The 24,061-nt window shown below is 47.8% G+C and overlaps 1 protein-coding gene across 1 annotated transcript; it reads right to left on the reverse strand.

The window, feature by feature from the left end:
- Window positions 1-1,243: 1,243 nt before the first annotated feature.
- LOC127558204 (beta-1,4-galactosyltransferase 3-like) lies at window positions 1,244-9,840 on the reverse strand. Its single transcript, XM_051991430.1, has 6 exons — window positions 8,868-9,840; window positions 6,899-7,134; window positions 3,035-3,222; window positions 2,427-2,549; window positions 2,232-2,336; window positions 1,244-1,601 (listed from the first exon to the last, which is right to left on the reverse strand). Exons 1-6 carry the CDS (start codon window positions 9,109-9,111, stop codon window positions 1,466-1,468), a joined length of 1,032 nt encoding a protein of 343 aa, XP_051847390.1. The 5' UTR covers window positions 9,112-9,840; the 3' UTR covers window positions 1,244-1,465.
- Window positions 9,841-24,061: the final 14,221 nt, after the last annotated feature.

The raw sequence follows: 24,061 nt of genomic DNA on the forward strand, positions 1-24,061 counted from the left end.
GAGGCCGAGGGTGTGAGCAGGCTGGCAGGGGAGGAAGGGACCAGGAGCCAGAGGCCTTAAAGGCCAAACCCAAGTTTCCCTTTGGTCCCGGAGCTAAGTGGGCACCACTGGGGGGGCTGAGGAGGGGACAGGGCCGTGGTCACTCCTGTACAGGCAGAGAATCATGGGCCCAAACAGAGGAGGGAGACACGCAGTGGGGACAGAACTAGGGGACAGAGAGAGGCTTGTTCGGATTCAGGCGGAAGGGGCTGTGGATGGGTAATGTTAGGGCACCCGCGTGGGAGTGGGAGTGAGCAAGCAGGCTCTCCACCAAGCCCAAGGGAGCCCAACTGGAGGCGGGCTCACATTAAGGGTGAGTTTAGGGAAGAAGCTGGTGAGGGGGTCCCCTCCGGGATGAGAACCCCCCTCTCACCCTGCTAAAAAATTGTGTCTGTGGGAGCGAGGGGCCCCGGCCTTCCTCCTACAGCGCTGATAGTCTGTAAATGATGTTCCTCTCCTCCGTCCGTCCCTTCACCCGACTGCCCCAGACTGAGACTCCCAGGGTGAAGGGCCCTCCCACACCGAGTGGCCTTTCATTTTGGCCACTGGCTCACCGATTTCTCTTAGATGGGGAGAGACCCCAAGAACCCCAAGTTCTACTCAAAGACAAGGCTGTCCCTTAAGGTCCCTGATCCTCCCAGCCTTGGCCTTACGGTCACCCCCACCCTTTTCACTGCCCACCCTCCCTTGTCCTCGGTCCAGCAGCTGCCCCTCTGTCTGAGCTTTCACTCTAGCACCTGGAGCATTCACCAGTGGCCTGTTCTCTGGGATTCGGCCAGTTGCCCCTCGCGAAGGGCAATTTCTGCTTTCTCCAGATAGGTCCCGTTTAACATCTCCCCGACTCGTGCCCGGAAAACTGAGGATTCTTTCCAAGTGAACCCGGAATCCCAGAGGAGATGGATCCCCGCTCCTCTCTCTGACCTTCCACCAGGAGACTGCGCACCTGCTGCCTCGGAGGTTGGTCTGTGCTTGATACGGGCTCTTTTTAATGGCACATGTGACTGTGTCTGAACGAACAGGCTAAAACACCCATCTCCCCCTCGGACCCTCCCAAGGGCAGGGCCAACTTTCCTCCCAGGACTAATGGTTCCCTAATGGCAGAAATGGCGCTTCCCGCTTCTTTTCTCCCAGCCCTCATTTCCCCACAGATCTAGAGCACGTGACCCTCTGCACGGGGAGACCCAAAAGGTGTGCAGCTGCATCATATAAAACAAACTATACTTTAATAAGAAATTGGGGGGCGGTGGGAAGCTAATTCCCATGGTCTCTCTCCACATTTCTTCCCCTTCTGCTTCCCACGTCTTCATCTTGAGCTCCTGGCTTTGGTACCCGATGAATGGGGGAGATGAGGTGCACTGGGAAAAGATGCAGGAGAGCCAGAGTCCTGGGCAGAGGAGGGGGGCCAGAGGCCCCATGGGAAGCGCAGTTACTGGTCACTGGAGCCCAAATTCACCGTGAAGTTGGTGTAGAGTTGGGTCTGCTCCTTAGACAGTAATTTGTAGTTAAGAGTATTTATCCCATTGTGACGCCATCTTACATGGGTGCTGGAGAGGAGGTGAAACCTGATGGAGACCAGGGGCAGAAAGGTTCATCTCCACACGTCCTCGGGTGACCCGCAGCTGCTCTCCCTGCCCCCAACACTCCTAAGCCTGCCTCGTTTCCTTTGGGGTGTCCCAGTTTCTGGCGCTTCTTCCTCACAGCCACCTGCAGCCTTGAATACGAGGCCCATTTTATAGATGAGGACTCTGAGGGCTTGCCTGGACAAAACCATCCATCTATTGCTCTCTTGCCCCACTTAAGTTAACTCTATCATGGTCCAAGAAGAATAACTGGGGATGAATCTCTGGAAGATCCGAGAGTCCAAACTCGATTCCTTCTCCCTTCTAACAATGACCCGAGTATTCCCTGGGAAAATTTCCATAGCGTGACTCTAGACCGACCTCTGATGCTCTGAACCTCTGCTTTCAAGCATAATGACTGGGCTAGTCATTGATCCTTCTGCAAAGGCCCGGACCCAAACCACCCTGCCCACGGTGAAGGGACCCAAGGCCTGGGAGTCCCACCCGAGGGCCTTCCCCTGGAGGCAGAGGGGGCTCGGGAGCCAGCGCAGGACGCTGGGGAGGGGGAGACGCACCCTCTATCGAGGGAGGAGGGCGTGGCAGCTAGCTCCCCCATCTCCTTCCGGCCCTCACCTTTTGGGGTTGACTTCATTTCCTTTGTCATGGCCGTGCTTCAGCATCCGGTAGCGGCCAAAAGCTGCAGGAGGCCGGGTGATGAACATCTTATTCAGGAAGATTCTGTGGGAAGGCCAGTCAAAGCACCGCCTGTGGCCTCTTTCTCCTTGCTCCCGGCCTCCCTCCCCGCAGACTTAGGAAGGAACCACTCACCTGGAGGCAATGTCATCATCCTCGCCCCCCCAGCCCCAGTAGTTGTTGGGGAAGCCGTTGATCTTCAGATAGTGGGTGGGTCGCAGCGCTGTCACCCCGCCAAAGTAAGTCTGGTAGGGAAGCCTGTAAGTTTGAAGGAGAGGCTGGGGCTAAGGGAGGAGGCTCAGGCCAGATGTCCCTGTACTCGAGACTCTACTGAGGCTGCTTTCGTACCCAGGGCCTGCCCCTCAGACCCCCATGGATGTCCCCTCTCCAACATGACAGCTCTGAACCCCTCGATAACTGCTCCCCCTGCACCCCTAGGGCCAGCCCCGCCTCTCAGACTCAGAGAGAGCCCCCTTCTCTTACTTTTGAGATAACCCTTCCTCGTTGCCATTCCTCTCTTACTCTGGAGATCATCTCTCCGCTGTCCCCATGGACATCCTTTCCTCTGACACCACAACTGCCCTTTTCTAACCCTTGAGACAGCATCTCCCCTGTGGCCCCTGGACTGGCCCTCTGTGCTGATCCTTTCTGGCCCCTAAGATGGTTCTCTGGGCTAATTCCTGGAATAAACTCTCTTCTCTGGCCCCTAGGATGGCTCCTCTCTCCCCTCAGCCTTCACTTACTTATACTGGAACTTGTCAATGGCTACTGCAGAGTGCATGGGAAGGACACTGCAGCCATAAACATTGCGGTCATCCTCGGGAATCAGATCCACATCATGGAAGTAAATACACTGCCAGTTATTCTCCTTCATGGCCTCCTTGAAGCCCACATTCAATAGTTTCCCTCGGTTAAAGGTATTATTGTCTCTCTGGAATAGACATAGCCTTTAAACAGGAGAGATGGCCCTTTATTCAAGAAGCACCCTACTCAGAGCTTAACTCAGAGGGTGTGTGAGGGTGTGTGCCCGCTCCGTTCCACCACCGCCACCATCCCCTACACACATGCACATGCATGTAGACACACACACATACACACACGATAGGGAAAGAGGAAAGACCAGAAGGGTCAAAACTGGCTATTTTAAGTATATAAAATTTTACAGGATTTGGCACAGATAAAATCAATGCAGCAGAAAAAAAAATTAATCCAGTTTTTTTGAGAGGAGTGGTAAAAGGGAGATTTTACTTAAATATCTCTGATTAAAATCTGACATTTAATCTGACACAAATGTCTAAAATTAAGGTTCTCCTCAGTAATCAATGTAAATAGCTTCCAAATGAAGAAATATAAAAGATCACTAACCAATTTAAAAATATATATTCAATCTCCCTACTAGATAAATGCATGCTAAATTTAACTTCATCTCTAAACTGCTTAAAAAATAATTAAATCCCCTTTAAAAAGCCTCTGGGGGAGTATGGGATAATAACCAGACAGCTGAATTTGAATACAAAGTAATGGGTACAAATTCTGGATATGATGCTGACCACTTGATGACCATTTTGGCAAATCACTATATTTGTCTGTACAATTGGAGGGGAGGGTGGACAAAATAGTCTCTGAGGCCCCTTCTAGATCTAGGACTATATTCCAATAAATCTTCTGAGAGATCTGTGAACTCTTCCAATCAGAACATCATAGGTTTAAATCCAAATGGACCCCAGAAGTCACATAGTGGTCCCTTCCCCCATTTGACAAAATAGAATTTGTCAGAGGATTGCCCAGTTAGTGTCAGATGCAGGAACTGACCTGGGGTCTTCTGGCTCCAAGTCCAGAATTCTATAATATTCTATAGAGCAATTTGTAATCGTGCACAAAAAAATTACTGTACTGTTTAAATCCTTCGACACAGGGATCCCATTACTGGGACTAATAGGTTCCTGATGACAGGAAAATGCTCATATGCACAAAAAATGGCCACAATACATTGTTGGTGATGACAAAATTTAAAAACGAATGTATCCAATGATTGGGGCACAACTGAATGAACTTTAGCAAGTGAATATAATGGTATATCAGGTGTGAGAAGGGATGAGGGTCGCACCTGGGATTTTACAGGTATAAGTGAACATCTTCTAGTCCTAGAGGGGTCCTCGGGGCAGCTAGGTGACTCAGTAGATCTAGCACCAGCACTGAAGTCAGGAGTTCAAATCCAGCCTAAGAGACTTAATACTTAACCCTCAGCAAATCAATTAGTTCTAATTGCCTCACAAATGAAAAAGAAAAAAAATGAATATAAGGAACAAAATAAGAAAACTCTTATCAAGAGACGCAGAGGAAAGAAAACAGAATCCAAAAGACAATATACACATCCATAGGACTGTTTAAATAAAGTCAAAATCTAGACAAATACAATGGTTAATGATGATCTTTTTAAAGATAAAGACATAGTCCTCCCCTTTCTTTCCCTAATTGTCTCCTATTTATATACCTGTTAACATGCTGTATCCTCTAGTGAGATACATATTGCAGAACACTTAGCACAATGGCACACAGTAGGCACTTAATAAATGTGTACTCCCTTCCCCTTCTTATTTCTAGTGGTATATAAGTTTCTCACTGGCAAAGATTGTTTTTCTCTTTGACCTTATTTCTCCAAGAAATAGCATACTACCTTACTCACAATAGGCACTTAGTAAATTTGGGGGGTTTATCTGTCACGAGCAAACAAAATATATAAATAAATTTAAAGTTACTTTCTAAAGAAAGGAATCAAACACTAAACAATCATAATCAAAGCCGATGAGCAGAATCCACTTCTAAGTTGTCTTCATCACAGGTGATCTTAACAACGTTAGACTTGCTGAGTGGGGTTACTATCCCGCAAGAACTCAGGCACCATAAAATATCCAATTTATTGTGTAAAACTGAAAAATGTTTTTGCAAAACAAAAAAAGTGCAAGAGCAGCTAGGTGGCGTAGTGGATAGAGCACCAGTCCTGAAGTCAGGAGGACCTGAGTCCAAGTCTGGTCTCAGACATTTAATACTTCCTAGCTGTGTGACCCTGGGCAAGTCCCTTAAGCCCAATTGTCTCAGCAAAAATAAAATTAATAAGTGCAGCAGAAATTAGAAGGGAAACTGTTAACTGGAGAGAAAAAAATATTTTCAATAAGTTTTTCTGATAAAGGGCCTGTTTTTAAGAAATACAAGGAACTGATTCAAATTTATCAGAATAAGAAAAACCTGGAATATTTATATAAACTGTTACAGAATAAAATGAACAAGTGAGGAGAAACTGATACAGTGACAACAATGTAAAGACAAACAACTTTGAAAAACCGCAGGACACAATTACTAACCAACATAATAGAGGACTCATGATGGAGCACACTCCTAACCTTTCACAGTTTACCTTTAACCAAAGAATTGGTGGATGATACTTATGTACTGTGTTCATTTAATACCAAGCAGCTTAAAAATAGAAAGGGATTTGGACAGCAAAGACTGAGGAAATGGGAGATCAATCCAATTTTAAGAATGAGGTTTAAGATTTTCTTTTGTATTGGATGGCATAAACTATGGAAGCTGTTAAAACCAGTATCTTATACACCAGCTTGCTTACCAGAAGTGTGATCGATTCAAGAAGCAGAACAAGACAAACATTTTGTGACCGTGGTGGAAGTTTGTTTTGCGTAACTATGCATATGTATTAAAAGGCTGTCAGTTTTTTTCCCCACAAAGAATAAATGCTTATTAATTGAAACATAATGTGTCCAAAAATGTAATACGAAGCGCTTGCTTTTCTTATAGAAAGCAACATGAGCAACAGTAGAAAATGAAAGTCATATGTAAAAATCACATATAAATATCATATGTAAATTTCACCCCCTAAAGATCACAGTAAATATTGCATGTGCCACATGTAAATTTCACAATGAATTTCATGTGTGAATGTCACACACAAATGTCACGTGTAAATGTTACAATAAATTTCACATGTGAATGTCACATGTAAATATCACAATAAATTTCATGTGTAAATGTCACATGCAAATATCACGTGTAAACATCACAATAAATTTCGCATGTGAATGTCACATGTAAATATCACTTTTTTTTTAAAAATCTAAGTCTTGGAAACAGTAATGTAAATTTCACCCCCTAAAGATCACAGTAAATATTGCATGTGTCACATGTAAATTTCACAATGAATTTCATGTGTAAATGTCACACACAAATGTCACATGTAAATATTACAATAAATTTCATGTGTAAATGTCACATGTAAATATCACAATAAATTAATTTCACATGTAAATGTCACACACGAATGTCACATGTAAGTATCATTTTTTTTTTTTTAATCTCAGCCTTGGAAACAGTAATATGTCTTTTCACCACTGGAGATACTTAACTATCCTATACATCTCCCTCTGGGTCAAGCCTCTCTTTGCTTTTGTGTCCCTAGGTGGGGGCTCATGTGAGCCTCTGAGCTCTGTTCTCCTTCTGGAGAAGAGGGCCAAGTACCCTTTAGTCCCTCCTTAGCCAGACTAGTGAGTCTCCCGCCTCCATCGCCTCCCCCTCCATTGTGTCCAGCCCTGTACCTGGTGCACCACATAGATGGTGTAGTGGATCTGCTGTCGCTGCAAGAAAGGGTGCAGATGGTAGAGTAGCTGGTACAGGTGCTTCCTTCTAGCCCGATAGGGGATGATGACGGCTGTGTGGTGAAGAGCCCAGCAGTTGGGGGGCTGATAGTGGCCTCCCATCTGGACCCATGGGTTCTTCTGAGCAATCTCATCCATCGTTAGATGAAGCGGGAAGCTCACTTTCAGGGGGCCACCTGAGAGGGGAGGAGGGGCAATAGGAGACTTAGTGAAGCTAAGCCAATTTGTGGTCTCTCCCTGCCTGACTCCATGACCAGAGAACAGAAATGCCCCTCAGCCCACTTCCTAACCCTTCAACTCTAATCCAGAATCATGAAATCTCAGACATATGTCACAGACATTTATCTAGTTCAACTCTTGCCCAAGTGATGGATGAATTTCCCAGAATCCAAACAGCATGAGTGGAATGGCAACTGTGAGACTGGCAATTGATGTGATGGCAATTGTGAGACTAAGGGAGATGAGGAGGAGGGAAGCTTTGAAAGGGGGAACCACAAGAGAAAAACAATAGGTGAATGACAGGAATTGAGAGCTTACTAGGAAAGAAGAGTATTGGACTGAAAGTCAGTGGACCTACAAACTGAGGGCATCATTTCCCCCACCTGTCTTCTCTTTCCCAATAGATTTAGGGACTTTTAGAGATCTTTTAGTTCAAGTCTCTGATTTTATAAAACAGAAAACTGAGACCCCACGATCAGGAAATGGCAGGATTCAAATGGAGGAAAATGCAGGCTCTTTCTACTATATTATAAACAGGAAGTTGGGTGCAAGGACAGTGGAAAGAGTCCAAATTTCACTAAATCTCCCTGTCCGAGAGGCCTCATCTGTGAAACGAGGGGTTTGGACCAGATGGATTCTGAAGCTCCCTCCATTTCTCCCTCATATGATTGTTCGGAGGCAGCCGGTGGCACAGGAGAAAGCCAGGCCCAGAATTAAGAAGGCCCGAGATACTCACTGGCTGTGTGACTTCATCTCTGCCTCAGTTTCCTCATTACAGATGAGGATAATAATAGCTATCCCCTCACAGAGTTATTGTAAGACTCAAATGAGATATTTGTTTTAAAAAAAAGTCATTAGCAAAGTACCTGGTTTCCAGTAGGTGCTCTATAAATGCCTATTCCCTTTTCTTCGTCAATTCCAACTGTATGCTTTTGATCATAAGACCAAAAATGTCACAGGCCTGCCTCTAAGGAACTTCCTTTTCATTGGGGGGGAGAGGGGAGAGGAGAGGGGGCTTAGGGGATGGGGAGGAGGGACAGAGATAGAAAAGCCTCCTTTAGAAGGCAGCCCTTGAGGGGCAGCTAGGTGGCACAATGGATAGAGCACCAGCCCTGAAGTCAGCAGTTCAAATCTGACCTCGGACTCAACACTCTCACTGTGTGATCCTGGGCAAGTCACTTAATCCCAACTGCCTCAGCAAAAAAAAAAAAAAAAAAAGGCAGCCCTTGAGCAAAGCCTTGAAGGAGACTAGATGTGGAGAGGAAGAGCGAGGGCCTTCCAGGTGTGGCCCACAGCAGCGTGTGCTGCAAAGACCCAGCCTTGGTCCATGTCTGGATGTATCTCTAGACTGGAGAGGTAGCTTGGGGTCAGGCCGGGACGGACCACGAATGCCAAACGGGAGTTGAATCTTTTTTCCCAGAAGCAGAAGGGAACCAGAGCCAGTCAGACGTGATCAGACGTTCGCTTTGATAGCTGCATGTGGGGAGGACCGGAGGCAGGGAAGCCAATTAGGAGCCTTTGTAAGAGCCCAAGTTTGAACCATTCCACATAAATCCATCTTTGCTGGATGTGGGAATGTACGCACGCGTTTATGAACGAATGAACAAAGAAGCGGACGGGCCCCGCGCTAGCTCCCCCGCCACGTGAAGCAGCCAGCCCTCCCCGACCCGCACAAAAGGCCCAGGCTTACTGAGAAAAGGCGAGCTCTTGGGGCAGCTGGGCAAGTCGTCCTCGGTGAGGTTCAGGGCTTGGATGTGCTCCAGGCCGCTGTAGACATCTTTCGTTATCAGGTTGGCGGGCGTGGTGCTGAGGATGCTGCTGCTCAGGATTTTCAGGACCCGGCTGACCCGGTGATGGTAACCTTGGTGATACAAGACCATCATCACCACCTGCAGGCCCAGGAAGATGAAGAGCACTCGGCACTGGATCACCATGTCGGGGGCGGGTGGACGGAGGCCGTGGGCCGGGCCGGTAACTCTGCCCAGTGGATCTCCTCTCGGGTCCCTGCCTCTGCCAGGCGATGAAGATGAATTGGAACAGAAAGGGGGAATAGGGGCTGAAGGTGAGAGAGAGGATGTGGGAGAGAACAAGAATTAACTCCTATTTCTTGGCCACTTTAAGGCTGACAGAGGGTGAGGGTAGGGAGGGAGGGGCTTGAGGAGAGATGACAAGTTTATTCCCATTTCACAGATGATTACACTCGGGCTCAGAAGTGACTTGCCCACAGTCATTCAGTCAGTTGTCAGAGCTGGGACCTGAATCCAAGCCACCTATTTTACCCTCCTCTTTTTACAAATGGAGAATCTGAAGTCTAGAAAGAAGTTAAATGACTTACCAAAGATCACACATCTGCCTAAGATCAGGGATAGGATTTGAACCCAGATCATAGTATTGTAACTGAAAGGAACTCTAGGGAGAGGAAGCATGTCATCACGGAGACAGAGCTGGACCCAGAACCGGGAAGATCCAAGTTCAAATCCTGCCTGTGATGCTTTTTTCTGTCTAGCTCTGAATCTCTTATCCTGTGCTCATCAGGCTCCAAAGATGAAAAGAGGCAGTTATGGGCCCAGAGGGTTAGAAGATAAGACAGTGTGGTAGCATGTCCCCTGCCTGGGTGGAATAAGAGAGCCAGAGCTGGAAGGGGTGAAGGGAAGGAAGGAGAGAGAGACAGAGAGATAGAGACAGAGATAGACAGAGACACAGAGAGAGAGAGAGCCAGAGCTGGAAGGGGTGAGGGGAAGGAAGGAGAGACAGAGAGATAGAGACAGAGATAGACAGAGACACAGAGAGAGAGAGAGCCAGAGCTGGAAGGGGTGAAGGGAAGGAAGGAGAGAGAGACAGAGAGATAGAGACAGAGATAGACAGAGACACAGAGAGAGAGAGAGCCAGAGCTGGAAGGGGTGAGGGGAAGGAAGGAGAGACAGAGAGATAGAGACAGAGATAGACAGAGACACAGAGAGAGAGAGAGCCAGAGCTGGAAGGGGTGAGGAGAAGGAGAGAGAGACAGAGACAGAGACAGAGAGACAGAGAGAGACAAAGACAGAGAGACAGAGACAGAGACAGAGAGAGACAGAGAGACAGAGAGAGACAGAGAGATAGAGAAACAGAGACAGAGAGACAGAGACAGAGAGAGACAGAGACAGAAAGAGAGACAGAGACAGAGAGAGAGAGAGACAGAAACAGAGAGACAGAGAAAGAGAGCCAGAGCTGGAAGGGGTGAGGGGAAGGGGAGAGAGACAGAGAGACAGAGAGAGACAGAGATAGAAACAGAGAGACAGAGACAGAGACAGAGAGACAGAGAAAGAGAGCCAGAGCTGGAAGGGGTGAGGGGAAGGGGAGAGAGAGAGACAGAGAGACAGAGATAAAAACAGAGAGACAGAGACAGACAGACAGCCAAAGAAAGATCTCTTCCATTCCTCTGGGAGCTCCCTGATGGCAGAAGCCATGGACCTTCCTCAGTAGGTCCCATAGTCAAACCCAAAGTGAGGTTAGAGATCTTCTGTCTTTGTGACCTTTACTTCCCGTTTCTGATCCTCAGTTTCTCCACCCACCAAACAGCGCAGGAGGTGGCCACTGTGAAGGACTCTGCCAGCTCTGATGTGCTCCCTCCTGTGCCCCCCAGCTCTGCTCTTCCTGTTCCGAGGCCCTTGCCGGTCATTGTGCTGGTCTTCAGAGGACTTCCCCCAGGGGTCCCCAGCTTCCTGAAATATTTGGGGGAGGATGAGCAGAGTATATACTGAGAACGAGGCAGGCTAATGGAGAGGGAAACAGAGGCCCAACTCCGGCGTCTCCTCTGCCAGACTGAGGAGGCATAAAACATCTTGGAAGTCTACAGAGAGGCAACTGAGGCTGGGGAGAAGACCCAGAGCCCATCCGCGCCAAAACTAGAGCTCGCTCTCTCCCTCGTTCCCCTTGCCTTGCTCTACTGCCCCCCAAACTCCTATCACTTCTCCCCAGCCCTGTATCTGGTCCTATTCTAGCCACCACCTCCCAGCCCCCTGTGGTCCTCCTCCTCCTCCCCAACCCCGGGGGGTCAGGGAGAGGATGATCAGCTGCCTCTGGGCCCTCCACAAGAGAAGCAGGAGAAGAAACGAAGCTGAGTCCAGGGGTCAGCGCCAGCACGACCTGAGCACTGGGGCACGTGGGCCCACTGGCGGCCGTCCATCTCCCCCACCCCACCCGCTCCCTTTAGGAGGGCCCAGGGGTCCAGAGCAAGGGAATGAAGATGCTGGCGGAGCTGGCTGGGTTAGGTCAGGCTGAGCTTTCTGTGTCTCTGCTCCTGCCTCCGAGGGTGGCGACTGCGCTGAAAACCGGCCCCTCCACCAGGAGCCCCCCGGCTGTTCAGCTGCACCTGCCCTCCTCCTGCCTCCAGACTCTCCCCCTTCCATTTCCACACCCCCAAAGATGGTGGCCTGGGCTGGGGGTTAGGATCACAGAGGTTATATGTGCCCTCCAAGGACAACCCTCACAACTTCCCAGGTGTCGCAGGCATCTTCTTACTCATCCAATTTAACCCGCCACACAATGTGCATGTACACACACATACACACACGGATCTCCCACAATCCCAGGGCCACCCAACCACTTGGCAGGAATGAGGAATCATAGCAAGATCCGCCACTGCCCCCAGGGACACTTATCACACCCAGAGAGCCACAATCACACCCTGAAATAAATCCCGATGCAGCCACACCCAGAGGCCGGCTGTAAGTCCCCGGCTCAGAAATCCCAGATGCAATCCCAGAAACCCCACCAGCCCCCTTCCCCTCTCCCCGCTCCAGGCGCAGGCCCTCCGAATGGAGAGGGCACTCAAGGCTTCCTCCTGCAGAGAAACAGCTGCTCCCCTCTGAGTCCTGAGGCCGCTCTTGGAGCATTCAGTTCTGGCCAATGTGGGACTCCCAGCTGGGCACTTCCCTGCCCAATAGGCCCGGTCCGTCGCCCACTTTCACAGCCGGGGTCCATCGCTGGCTTTCATGGCTGGAGCCCATCACCCACTTCCACAGTCAGGATCCATCGCCCGCTTTCAGTCAGACCATGGTCCGGCTTCCTCTCACAGGACTTTGCAGAATCAACACACAAACAGTTAAGTAAGGGGTAGCATCAACACCGGAGAGGACACTGGGGCTGCTCCAGACTTCAGGACGACTCTAAGGTCTTAATTCCCAATGGCTTGGGAGGCGCTTGGCCTTGAGTGTGGTGCAGTAGATAGGCCTGGAGGCAGAAAGGCCAGAGTTCAAATCCCACCTCAGACTAGCCTCTGTCTGACTCGGTTTCCTTAATTACAAATGAGAATAACTGCAAATTATTTTGAGGAAATCCCCAGGGTTGTTTGGAGCGTTTGTTAGGCTCTTGGCACTGGGCTATTCTCTTCCCCTTCCCTCCCCACAAACTGACCCGAAGCGAATGGCTCCGACAGCCAAGAATCCAGGGCAACTACCTCGGAATTCTGGCCGAAGCCACGGACACGGGGCTCTGGCACCGTCCCACGCCCTGGAGGCCAGCTTTGTCTTTCCAGGGCCAAGGAGACCAGAGCTTTCTTGTCTCACAAGGAGGCTAATGTGGCCGTGGCCTGCTACACTGGAAACATGATGGGAATTAACAGAGAGAACACTTCCAGTCATCCAGGGCCACAGAGTCACCGGCACAGGCTCAATAATGAGCCTTTGCACAGAGAAATGTGCACTGTCTGAGCTGGGGGCACGTTAGAACAGAAAATATCAGTGTTAGAGCCGGGAGGGAACTCAGAACAGAACAAGGAAGGACAGAGCTGGGAGGGGCCTTACAACAGGGGGTGTCAGGGCTGGGAGGGGGCTTAGAACAGGGGATGTCAGGGCTGGGAGGGGGCTCAGAACAGGGGATGTGCTTTCTAAGACCAAAACACCAATGATCTTAAGCACCCACAAGCCTAATCTCCCATCCCCATGACAAAAGGTTATTTTTGGTTGTTTTTTAGGAAGCCTCAAGAACGCAGCCCCGGGCTCCCTCAGCTTTCTGCTCTCCCTGTCAAGCATCCCCGGCTCCTTTGACCAGACATTGGTGGCTTGGTTTCGAGTCCCTCGGGATGATATTTAAGAGTTACTTGGTACCGGAAAAGTCATCGCGAGGGAACTCTGGGAAATTGGAAAAGGCATCAAAGTGAGGGCTGGGGTACTTTCCCCCGGACACCCACTCTCACTGGCTCACAGACACTGAAGCAGGTGGACAAGGCTGTTCCAGAACAGAACGATGGTGCATGGGAGCTCCGAGACAGTGCGGGAAGAGGCCGCAGCTGGAAAGTGGAACCGTCCTGAGTGCAAATCCAGCCTCGGACACTTACTTAGGTTGCTGTCTCCATTCCTCTCGGAGGACTGAAGACGTCTCTGTGCCGGGGCTGAGTTCGGCACCGGACTGTGCTGAGCGGCCGATACAGAGGGCTCCGCCACTGATGTCCCCGTGAATATTGGGGGGGGGGGAGGAGAACTCTGCATCTCACATTTCTCTGAGCCCTTCTATCCGCTCAGCATTTACCCCTTGTCGGGCAATCCCCGGTCGTGTCTCCCGCGTCAAGCGGTTTATTTTAAAGTTCTTGTTTGGCTTTTCCGACCCTCTTATAAGCGCTCGCCCTGTATGAGCTCTCTATAAAAGTCTTTGGGGCAAGGGCCCGTTTGCCATTCGGACCCGTGACAGCCCGGGGGACTTGCGCTCGCCGCCACAGTGTTAGTTTGGGCAGAGAAAGGACCTGGGTTAGACCAGAGCCGTGCAAACCTGGACAAATGACCCCAAATCTCAGCTTCTACCAGGGGCCGCTGGGTGGCGCCATAGTGCACAAAATGCTAAGATGACTAGTTTTCCTGAGTTCGAATCCAGCCTCAGACACTTCCTATGGCTGTGGGATCCTGGCCCCGTCACTTAACTGATTTGCCCGTTTTCTCTACTGTAAAATGGGCTGGAGCAGGGAATAACAAACCACCCCAGGATCTTTATCAAGAAAACCAGGTACGGAATCCTATCTATTCACCTGAAGTGAGAGCAGGAAATGAGACGTGCTGTGGTTTTCCTATAAGCCACAGCCTCTCTGCTCCACGGCAGGAGGCTCGGGATGGTCTCCTGGGATCCCAAGTCCAAGCAACAGACTGATTTTTCAAGACCAAATTCAAAGGCTCTTCAATATTGGACTTGAACTGTCCTGATCCCCTCCTCTCTCTCTAGGTCCCTCCCCCCTCCCCACACACTTTTTATATACGATTTCCATATTCCAGGAATCTACCTCCAGTCCTGGGCTTCCCTTAGGGAGAAGCCAAGAGGACAGTGGGGGCAGTCTCTCCCTTTGCTTTGACTCTTTGGTCTGTTTTAGAATCAAACTCTCAGAACTGGAGACTTCAGGGACCAACTAGGGCCACCCACACCTGACTGAAAATCCCAAATCCAGCCTCCAGACTCTCAATCACTTAACTTTTCTCTCAGTTTCTTCATCCATTAAATGGGGATAATAATAGGAGCTCTATCTCACCCGCTAATTTCTTCGACCTTGTCCATGTGATTTTAGGATGTTGTGTATGTAGAGAAAGTCCTAGAATTCCTCTGGTATCTTCTCTTTAAATTCCCTCATTGCTTTGCTGATTGTGCTTGAGAGTTGTATGAGATCTCTCCGGATTTCCCTCCCCACCCTGAATTGGTTTAGCTTTTAGTTGACAAAAATTTATAAAAGGGTTTTAAAATTCGCATGGGGGGGGGGGTTGGATTTAAGAGAGAGGTCTCATAGCTTTTTTAGTTAAGTTTGCTGCTGTAAAAGGGGTGGCGTTGGGAGACAGATGCTACCTTCTCCTCTCTTACTGATGCCTTCTCATTGATGTAAACTCCTAGATCTCACAGATTAATAAAAATTAATTTTTATAAATAATAAATATATAATAAATAATATAATTATTGATTTGTAATTAATTATATAATTTATATAAAATAATTCTATAATTTGTATATTTAAAAATTTATAATATTGACAAATAAATAATAGATAAAATAATAAAAAATTAAAATATAATAAAATAAAAATATTTTAAAATAGGAGCTATATTGCTGTGAGGATCAAACAAGGTAGCATTTGCAAGATGCTTTGCAAACTCAAAGCCTATATAAAAATGCTAAATAAAATAAAGATCCCCTTAGTGACATTTAGGTTTCTGTTACCTAGGGTAGAGCAATGACCCTGGGGAGGGGGGTGATGGGTTGACTGAGGCCTGGGGGGAGGGGTGAGCTGGTTAGCCTGGAGCTGAGGGGTCAGACCAGCCAGTAAGGAAGACCTACAACACTATAGTAATAACTTTTCCTTCCGTCCCCTTTCCTGGCCTAGGACGACAAAAAGGTGGGGCCAGATGGAAACAGGGAATCATCGTACTAGTACTAGAAGGCATGAAAGGACTTTAAACTGGAAGGACCTTAGGGACCCATAATCCAAATTTCTTGTTTGTCAATGAGAAGCAGAGGGGTCTCTGTCCTCCTCCGTGCCGTTCGGCCGTCCCCCACTGGCAGAAGGCCATCACTCCTCACCTCCAACTTCCTTCCCCTTCTTCAAGACTCAGTTCACATTTCAACTTCTGCAGGGAAGCATTTGTGTGCTACCCCCCAGTCCCAGCCCCTTTTTCCCACCACCAGATGTCAGTGCCTTCTTACAGGTTGCACTCCATCCACTCTCCATGATGACTAGTGTAGACAATTTGTCTACACAGTTGCCTCTCTCATCAGACCGAGTTCTTCCAGTTTCTGCCTTTCTTTGCATCAGCAAAAGAGTAGTCAGTCAACAAATAGTTATTAAGCTATTCAGTGCCAGGCTCTGATCAAGCAATGCTGATGAAATGATGCTCAGTCTTACGGTTAGGAAGTGTCTGAGGCCCCAACCCTTTCTGATTCTGGGTCTAGCATTAAGCCCTGTGACACCTGGGATCTATGTGTGTGAATTAGCCCAGGTTTGGTACCACGTGGTCTGGATTATTGCCACTAACTCCCTCCCCCGCCTCAGCTTTCTCTCCATTCCCAACAGAACTGAAAACAAAGGGAGCTCATTGAGGGAGGGAGGGGGGGGGGGAAGAGGGAAAGTCAGATATTGTCCATTAGTCCCTACAACGATGGGGCTGCTTTGGAGTCCATAACCAGCTAAGGATGAGGGCAGGATGGCTCAATTCTGCTTCACCTGGGTCACCGGGTCGGGGACATTCTCAATCAGCTCCCAGGACTGAATCCTCATCAATCCAGATAGAGAAATAAAATCACAGATTTAGAACTGAAAGGGTCCTCAGAAGCCATTAAATCCAAGCTCATTTAACAGATGTAGAAACTGAGGCTGAAAGCAATTGTGAAATGATCAGCCTGTTCACACAGTTAATATTTTGAGACAGAATTCCAATTCAGATTTCCAGTCATTATGTCCCCTGACTGCCCTGTTCTCTTTCCTGAGCTCTAGTCCTGAAACATCAAATGAATCAGTGAACATCATCACCAACAGGATATCCTCCAAGCATCGAAGAGTCAACATGGTCAAAATTAAATGCATTCTCTTCTCCAAACTCCCCTTTTCAGTCCAGAGAAGCTGCGTCCCCCTTCACTTAAAGAGAGCAATTCTCACGCAGGCGAACAAAGCAGATTTGTAAAGCACTTTGCACACCCTAAAGAGTTATGTATAAATACAACCGATTATTATTCGTCCTCTTCAAGAATTATCTTCAAGACTTTCCTTAGTGTGTTTTTACTAAAAGCAAACTCCCACACACTGGTGTAAAAATTAGTCTGGGCTTTGAAACTGCAGTGTAGGGATATTCTATCAGAAGGTCATTCTAGATGGGAGGCAAAATATTGCCTTTAGACCCTTTGTGACAAAAGACACCAGGGTTGGGTCCCAGATCAACAATCCCTGGGAGTCAAGTCAAACTCACCCAGGTATACACCGGTTTCCTTGCCATTGTCTCGGCTCTCGTCCGTGAAGACGTCCTGAAGGGTGTGTGGGGCCAAGAGAAATGAAAGAATCAATCCCTGAGGCAAGTAGGCAGAAGGCTCGGATAGAGATCAGCTGAGCTCCAGGGTCCCACCCTCTGGGGAGGTCGTCCTGAAATCCGAGTTATGTCAAACTCCCGAGACCCACCCTCTGTGAAGTCTCCAGCAGTCTCACCTTGCCGTGCCCTGTCAGAAATCCCAGTCATGGGATCCTGTGTGTGTCCCTGAGATTAAATTGCCTCCATCCAGTCTCCTTCTGGGCCGTCCCTGGGCTGTTGCCTGTCTTTCCCCTTTCCCTTCCTCCATAGCACGTGCTATGTCTCCTAACTCCCCTAAGCTTTCCGACCGCACTTAGAGCCAGCTAACTCCTCTGGGTGCTGTGTCCCCTTTAGGAACTTGTCCTTCATGTGCTCTCAGAACCACTCCATATTTGTCTGCTGCATCCCTTCATTTTGCCTCTTCCCTGAATAAATCTCCCCTTTGCCGGAGGATGGCCACTCTGAATTCTTCACAAGAGCAAACCCCAACTTTTGGTGCCCGCCAACACCTGGAGTCTACCAGGTCCAGGAACCACATCCTTTGTATGGGGTAAATTTACCCCTTTCTACTTCCTCCAGTATCTTACTCCTCTGCCAGATTCCCAAATCAGGCCTCCATCACCTCTTTTTTTTTTTGGGGGGGGGGCAATCAGGATTTAATGACTTGCCCAGGATCACACAGCGTCAAGTGTCTGAAACTATTTGAACTCAGATCTTCCTGCCACCTCGATGCTCTCCCCCTCCTCCCTTTTTTTCCTCCATCACTTCTTGCTCGGACTACTAAGATCGCTTCCAAATTGGCCCCTCTGCCTGTCTTATTCATCCACTCTCCACACAGCTTCCAAAGTGATATTCCGTCAGCAGAATTCTGACCACGTCACCACCCCCTGCTCAAGGAGATCCAGGGGCTCCCTCTTGCCTGTGAGATAAGGCACCAGCTCATCTGTTTGGCTTTCTTGCACATACTTTACATGCCAGCCCAAGCAGCCTGTCGGCCGTTGCCTATCCATGTCTAGCCCTAGGACCAGTCTGTTCCCCTGCCGGGAGCACTCTCCCTCTTCAGCTAGGGCTCCTAGAATTTAAGGCTCCTCCAGGGCTCAGCTCCAGAGCAATCTCCTATTGGTCTAGCCCAAATCCCTCCACCCGAGCTGCCCCAACTCTCTTACCACAAAATACTTTATATTGACCTATTTCTGTATTGAATTTTCTATGGACAGTGGCCCTGCCTCTCCCCTTCCCGCAAATATAAGCTCTTGCAATCAGATTTCTTTTTGAATTTTTATCCTGACTGCCAACCACAGTCAGGAAAGGTACATAGTAGGAACTTAATATAAGGAAAATGAATAAAATTAAGAAAAGCCCACGCCCTCCCTCACTCCAGGTATCTGAAAGCACCATCTGTCCATACACTCACACACACATAAAATCTTCCTATTCACTAAGGTCCAATGACCAGACTCAATACTGAAGGAGGAAGAGGAGCTATGGCCCTGAACAAGTCATTTGTCTTCTCAGAAGCGCCTCAGTTTCCTCCTGTGTGAGACAAGGGAGATCGCGGTCAACGCCCTCCCATAGCTTTTCCATTTCTAGATCAGGGAAGGCATCCCATCAAGATGAAGCTAGACCTGAGGCTGGACAGCGAATCCATGGCGATCTTGGCCAGACAGCACCGGAGGGACCCGTGAATGGGTCCCAGAATGCAGCAGGAGGGGGAGACGAATGAAAAGTCCTGGGTAATGCGGTGCAGTAGTTGACTTGCCCCTAAGAAAGTCTGGGAAACATAACTCAACCTAGATACTTCTCAGTTTCCACACACACACAAATTATTCATGATCTCTGTGGTCACTTCCATTTCGAAATCTAAGAAATCAGGGTCTGACTCAAGTCAAAGAATTATTTCAGAAATCGCGGGGTCCGATTTTTCCTTGGGATTACCTCATAAATAAGGGCGTCCATTTTTCCCGTTACTCAAAGAGGGAAATAGTAACTTCCTCTGAGGGATGGTTCTGCCCCACACTCCCGGGGCCTAATTAGGGTGATAAAGGATACTGACTCTCAGAAGGGAAAGCGCGCCTCTGGTCACTTTCCTTGGCTAGCCTCTGGCCCCTTCACAGGCCTGGGGCTCCGATTTCCACCTTCCTTAGAAGTAGGGTGTGGAGGAACACCTCAGGCCTGCGTCCAGTGAAGCATCCAGTGAAGCGGAAGCTGTGGGCTCTCTCCCGGGATCCCTTCAGGCTATCCAACTAATCTCCTTTTCCTCCTATTGGTCCCCTTTGGGGGCTTCAAAGTTCCAGATCCCCCATTTACACACTGGGAGGCAGCCGGGTGGTTCATGGGATAGACCCCTGAGTCTGGAGTCATCAAGACCTGAGTTCAAATCCAAACTCCGTCTCTTACCAGCTATGTGATCCTGGGTAAGTCACAACTTCTGTTTGCCTTAATCCCCAGGGGGTCACCGAGAGTCCGACACCGTGAAAAACAGCGCTCCAAAAAGGCTGTTTCTCTCTCTGGGAGATCTAGAGAATCTCTCCAGGTTTTGCTTCCATATTCCTCTACATCCGAAGTGGGGGGGAAAGGGGGAAGAGAGTGATAAGCTGTTTATCTAAGGGAGAGTCACTCTTCACCCCATGGTTCTAGTCTCACTAGAAGTCTTTTGTCCCGGGGTCTTATTTCTCTTCCAGGGATCTGTGTCTGGGGGAGGGGGGGTTCTTATTCTCTCAGGAAATTTCACTGTCTGGAAGCGTAGGGACAGAGTGAAGAGAGATGGAGATCCCCCCTTTCTGCTGCAGAAACATAGTCCCACCCTTTTTTCGGAGAGGAGAATCCCTCGCCGCGCCTCATAGAGACATTCACCCCGGACGCCATTCCCCACCTTCCCACTCCCACCAGGGAGATTCCCTTTACAGAAAGGATGAGGAGATGCACTCTTCCCCTCCCGCTTCCAGGGAATCGCCATCTCTCTTCACTTGGAAGAAGAGAAGTTCCCCATTTTTCTGGTCTTTGGGAGGTTTGGGGTGGCGGAAGAAGAGATCTCTGTCCCAAAAGGCGTCTTTTCCCACCCACCCCCTTTTGTGGTTGGATTGGGGAGCTACGGGGAGGGGTCGCTGTCTTTTTTGGAGAGGTGTCTGCGGGGGTTTCGGGGTGTCTCCTTTGTGGGCTATCTCCGTGGCGGGGCTGGGGAAGGGCTCCTCCATCTCTACTTCCACCTCTACCTCCTCCCGGACAGATTGTCTCTGTCTTTGCCGGTTCCGTGGGCAACACCCATCCCTCACCTGGCCCGGGGCTCCACGAGTGGCTTCCCTCGGCTTTGGGGGTCTCGGGGGGGGGGCTGGGCGTGGACTGGAATGTTTCCGTTTCTGTTTCCTTTAACGCTTCCCAAGGAAAGCGCGCGCGCGCTTCCGGCCGGGGGTTCCAGAGCTCATCCCTTTCCAGATTCTGCCCCCGGGACTTGTCCAGGTGCCAGCCTACCCAGTTCCTATTATTCAGCCTCTGCTTCCACCGCGGACAGTGATGCGAGGGGGCGGAAGGGGAGAATTCGCCTGGGGAAGCGGGGAAGGCGAAGAGCGGTCCTGGAGGGGCAGAAGAGGACGGGGCTTCCCGGAGGAGGGGACGAGCCAGGCCTTGAAGGCCGAGCGATGTAGAGCGGGCCCTTCGCGGGCTCAAGTGGGAGCAAATGTGCCGAGACTATCACTCAAGACCATCTTTTCCTAAATATCAGAAAATAAATAACTTGTGGACCCACACCCAGATCGCTAGAGTGGGATTGTCTCTTTAAAAACCTCTATTTTAGAGAGAAAGAGATATTACGGTAAAGTTTATCAACTGGCCCTCCACCCCTTGCCCGAACACATTCTGCCACTCCGGACTCTTTAAAATTTAATCTGCATTGGCTAATTAGCAAAATAATAAACCGAGCCCAGATTTGTAGGGTTCATTCATTTCCGGGATATAAAAGTTATGCAAAACATTTCCATAAAGTCAAGTTGGGAAAGAAAATCTCCTACCCTAATGAAAATAAAAACCCTTAAGAAAAATTAAATTTGAAAGAGACAGAAACGGAGACAAAAAGAGAGAGGAACAGAGAGACACACACACACACACACAGAGACAAGAGACAGAGAGAGAATGCTTCAATCTGTATTCAGACACAATCAGTTCCTTCTCTGGGTATAGATAAAATTTTTCATCATAGGTCCTTTCAGAGTGTTTGTGAATGATTGTTCTACTGAGAATAAATAGCAAAGTCATTTATTTACAGGCAGTCATCCCAGAATACTGCAGCTTTCATTTTAGAAAGAACATAAACGGCAGCTCCTATGGAAGAACTCTCAAAAACCCAACAAATCTCTTCACATCATTTTGCTTCCATTAAAACAAGTTGCTTAAGATCAGGGACTGATTCATTTTTTTTTTTTTTTTTTTTTGGTGTGTTATTAAAAAAAAAAAATACTGATTGTGCCAGCAATATACGTCCAGTATAGACAGGCTTTATTTCACTGAAAAATACATATGAAACTTGTCCAAACTCATTCAGTCTATATACAGTTAAGACACCTCTCTCCTCCTGGGCTCCTTGCTTGCTCAGAGATCAAAAATGTCCTCCACATATATGATCAGTTGTCTAGTATGAGTGCTGATCCCTCAGAAGGGAAAAAAAGCTTTAGTTACCAGACTGCCTTCCTTCAACCCCTCTCCTGCACAGACCAGATAGCTCACATTACACACACACACACACACACACACACACACACACACACACACTCTAAATATAATACTGACCATGAAAGTGACATCAAATTTAAATTGTTGGAAGTCATACAATAAATTAGAATATTCCTTTGATTCTTGGGGCCTCGGATGTGATCTTCTTCAGGGGAAGCACCTTTACTAACATTCAGGTTTTCAGAATTAGTGCAGTTTTAAGTGGTTAATTTAAAGGCATTTGCTCCTTAATAACCACTCTATCCCTGGGTTTGAGCTCTGGCTTCTCCTACCTGCTCTTAGAACTCCTCTTAGCACAATGCTTGACAGAGAGTGGAAGCTTAACAAATGTTTGAATTGAATTGAATTGTTTCATACTGGAATTTGGGCTAGTCCTCCTCTCCTACCTCCCCCCCCCCCCAAGGCTGTATCCAAAGGATCTCAGACCTTTAGATGCCTTCAACTTCTGCCAATCAGTCCATAAACAATCTAATAGGGACAAACAAAAAAATGGTTTCCTTTGTTATCTCTTTTAATTAGATCTAATTTGGCTTTTTCTTTATTTGAGATCAAAATCATTATCCCTGCTTTTTTTTTTTTTAACTTCAGCTAAAGCACAATAAGTTCTGCTCTAGCGCCTTACTTTTACTTTGTATCTTTGCTTCAAATATGCTTCTTGTAAACAACATATTGTGAAAATTCTGGTTTTTAATATACTGCTATTTTTCATTTTATGTGTGAGTTCATCCCATTCACATCCATAGCTATGATTACTGGGTATTTACCTCCATTCTAGTTCTCCCATTTATCCTTTTCCTTTCTTCCCTACAAGACCACATTTTCCTCAATTTGTCCTCCCTTCTATCATTCCCCCGCCTTCTCTTATCCCCTTTCCTCCTACTTCCCTTTATAAGATAGATCTTTGAGCTAATTCCAATGAGAGCAAAGTTCAAGGTTTCCTGCCATCCCTCCATTTTTTCCCTCCACTGTGTTTTGCACTTCTTTGTGTGAAATAATTTCCCTCATTCTATCTCTCCCTTCCCTCTTCTCCCAGTGTAATCCTCTTTTGAACTCCTTAATCTTGTCATCATCATAATCAACTTATATTTGTACCTTCTCTCTCTATATATTCTTTCTAACTGCCCTAATAGTGATAACATTCTTAAGAGTTAAAAGTATCATCTTCTTCTGTAGGACTGAAAACATTTTAACTTAATTGAATCCCTTAGGATTTTACTTTCTTGTTTACCTTTTCAGAAAGAAACGTGGAAAGGGAGATAAAGAAGGAAAGCATCCCATGCATGGGGCACAGTCAGTGGAAACATCCAGAGCTCAGAAATGGAATGTCCTGTTCCAAGAACAATCATGTTCTTGGGGGAGGGTGGAGTGAGAATAAAGGATGAAGGCAGCGGAAAGATGTAATTATGAAGCCTAGAAATTTGGAAGGGGGAGGGGGAGGTTATAAAGGGTTTTAAATCCAAGAAGAGAGTTTTGGTATTTGTTCCTGGAGGTGATAGGAAGTCACTGGAGTTTACTTGGGGAGGAGTGATAAGGTCAGAAGTCTGTTGTAGGTGGAGGTGGGACCAGGCCAGGAGCTTATCCTTTCATAAATCCTTTTCCTACTCAGCCAGCACTGCCCTCCTTGGGACCAGGAGGAGGGCTGCTGGGAGAAACAGACTTCCCCAACCCAACTAGTCAGGACTCACTAACTTCCTAGTGTGGTGTCAAGAGGGACAAAGGAAGAGCTTTTAATGCTATGGAATATTATTGTTCTGCAAGAAATGACCAGCAGGATGACTACAGAGAGGCTTGGAGAGACTTACGTGAACTGATGCTAAGTGAAATGAGCAGAACCAGGAGATCATTATATACCTCAACAATGATACTGTTTGAGGATGTATTCTGATGGAAGTGGATTTCTTTGACAAAGAGAAAATCTAACTCAGTTCCAATTGATCAAGGATGGTCAGAAGCAGCTACACCCAAAGACAGAACATTGGGAAATGAATATAAATTATTTGCATTTTTGTTTTTCTTCCCGGGTTATTTTTACCTTCTGAATCCAATTCTCCCTGTCCAACAAGAGAACTGTTCGGTTCTGCACACATATATTGTATCTAGGATATACTGTGACATATTGAACATGTAAAGGGCTGCTTGCCATCTGGGGGTGGGGGTGGAG

This window comes from Antechinus flavipes, chromosome 3, assembly GCF_016432865.1.
Source record: "Antechinus flavipes isolate AdamAnt ecotype Samford, QLD, Australia chromosome 3, AdamAnt_v2, whole genome shotgun sequence".
Taxonomy (NCBI): Eukaryota; Metazoa; Chordata; class Mammalia; order Dasyuromorphia; family Dasyuridae; genus Antechinus; species Antechinus flavipes.

What these genes read in the sequence shown, in the direction of transcription:
- LOC127558204 (XM_051991430.1), bottom strand. Translation starts at nt 9,111, where the DNA reads ATGGTGATCCAGTGCCGAGTGCTCTTCATCTTCCTGGGCCTGCAGGTG. An exon ending in CAAGAGCTCGCCTTTTCTCA is followed by an intron (nt 7,135 to 8,867) that starts GTAAGCCTGGGC and finishes CTCCCCTCTCAG; the next exon opens with GTGGCCCCCTGAAAGTGAGC. An exon ending in GATGATGACATTGCCTCCAG is followed by an intron (nt 2,337 to 2,426) that starts GTGAGTGGTTCC and finishes GCCTTCCCACAG; the next exon opens with AATCTTCCTGAATAAGATGT.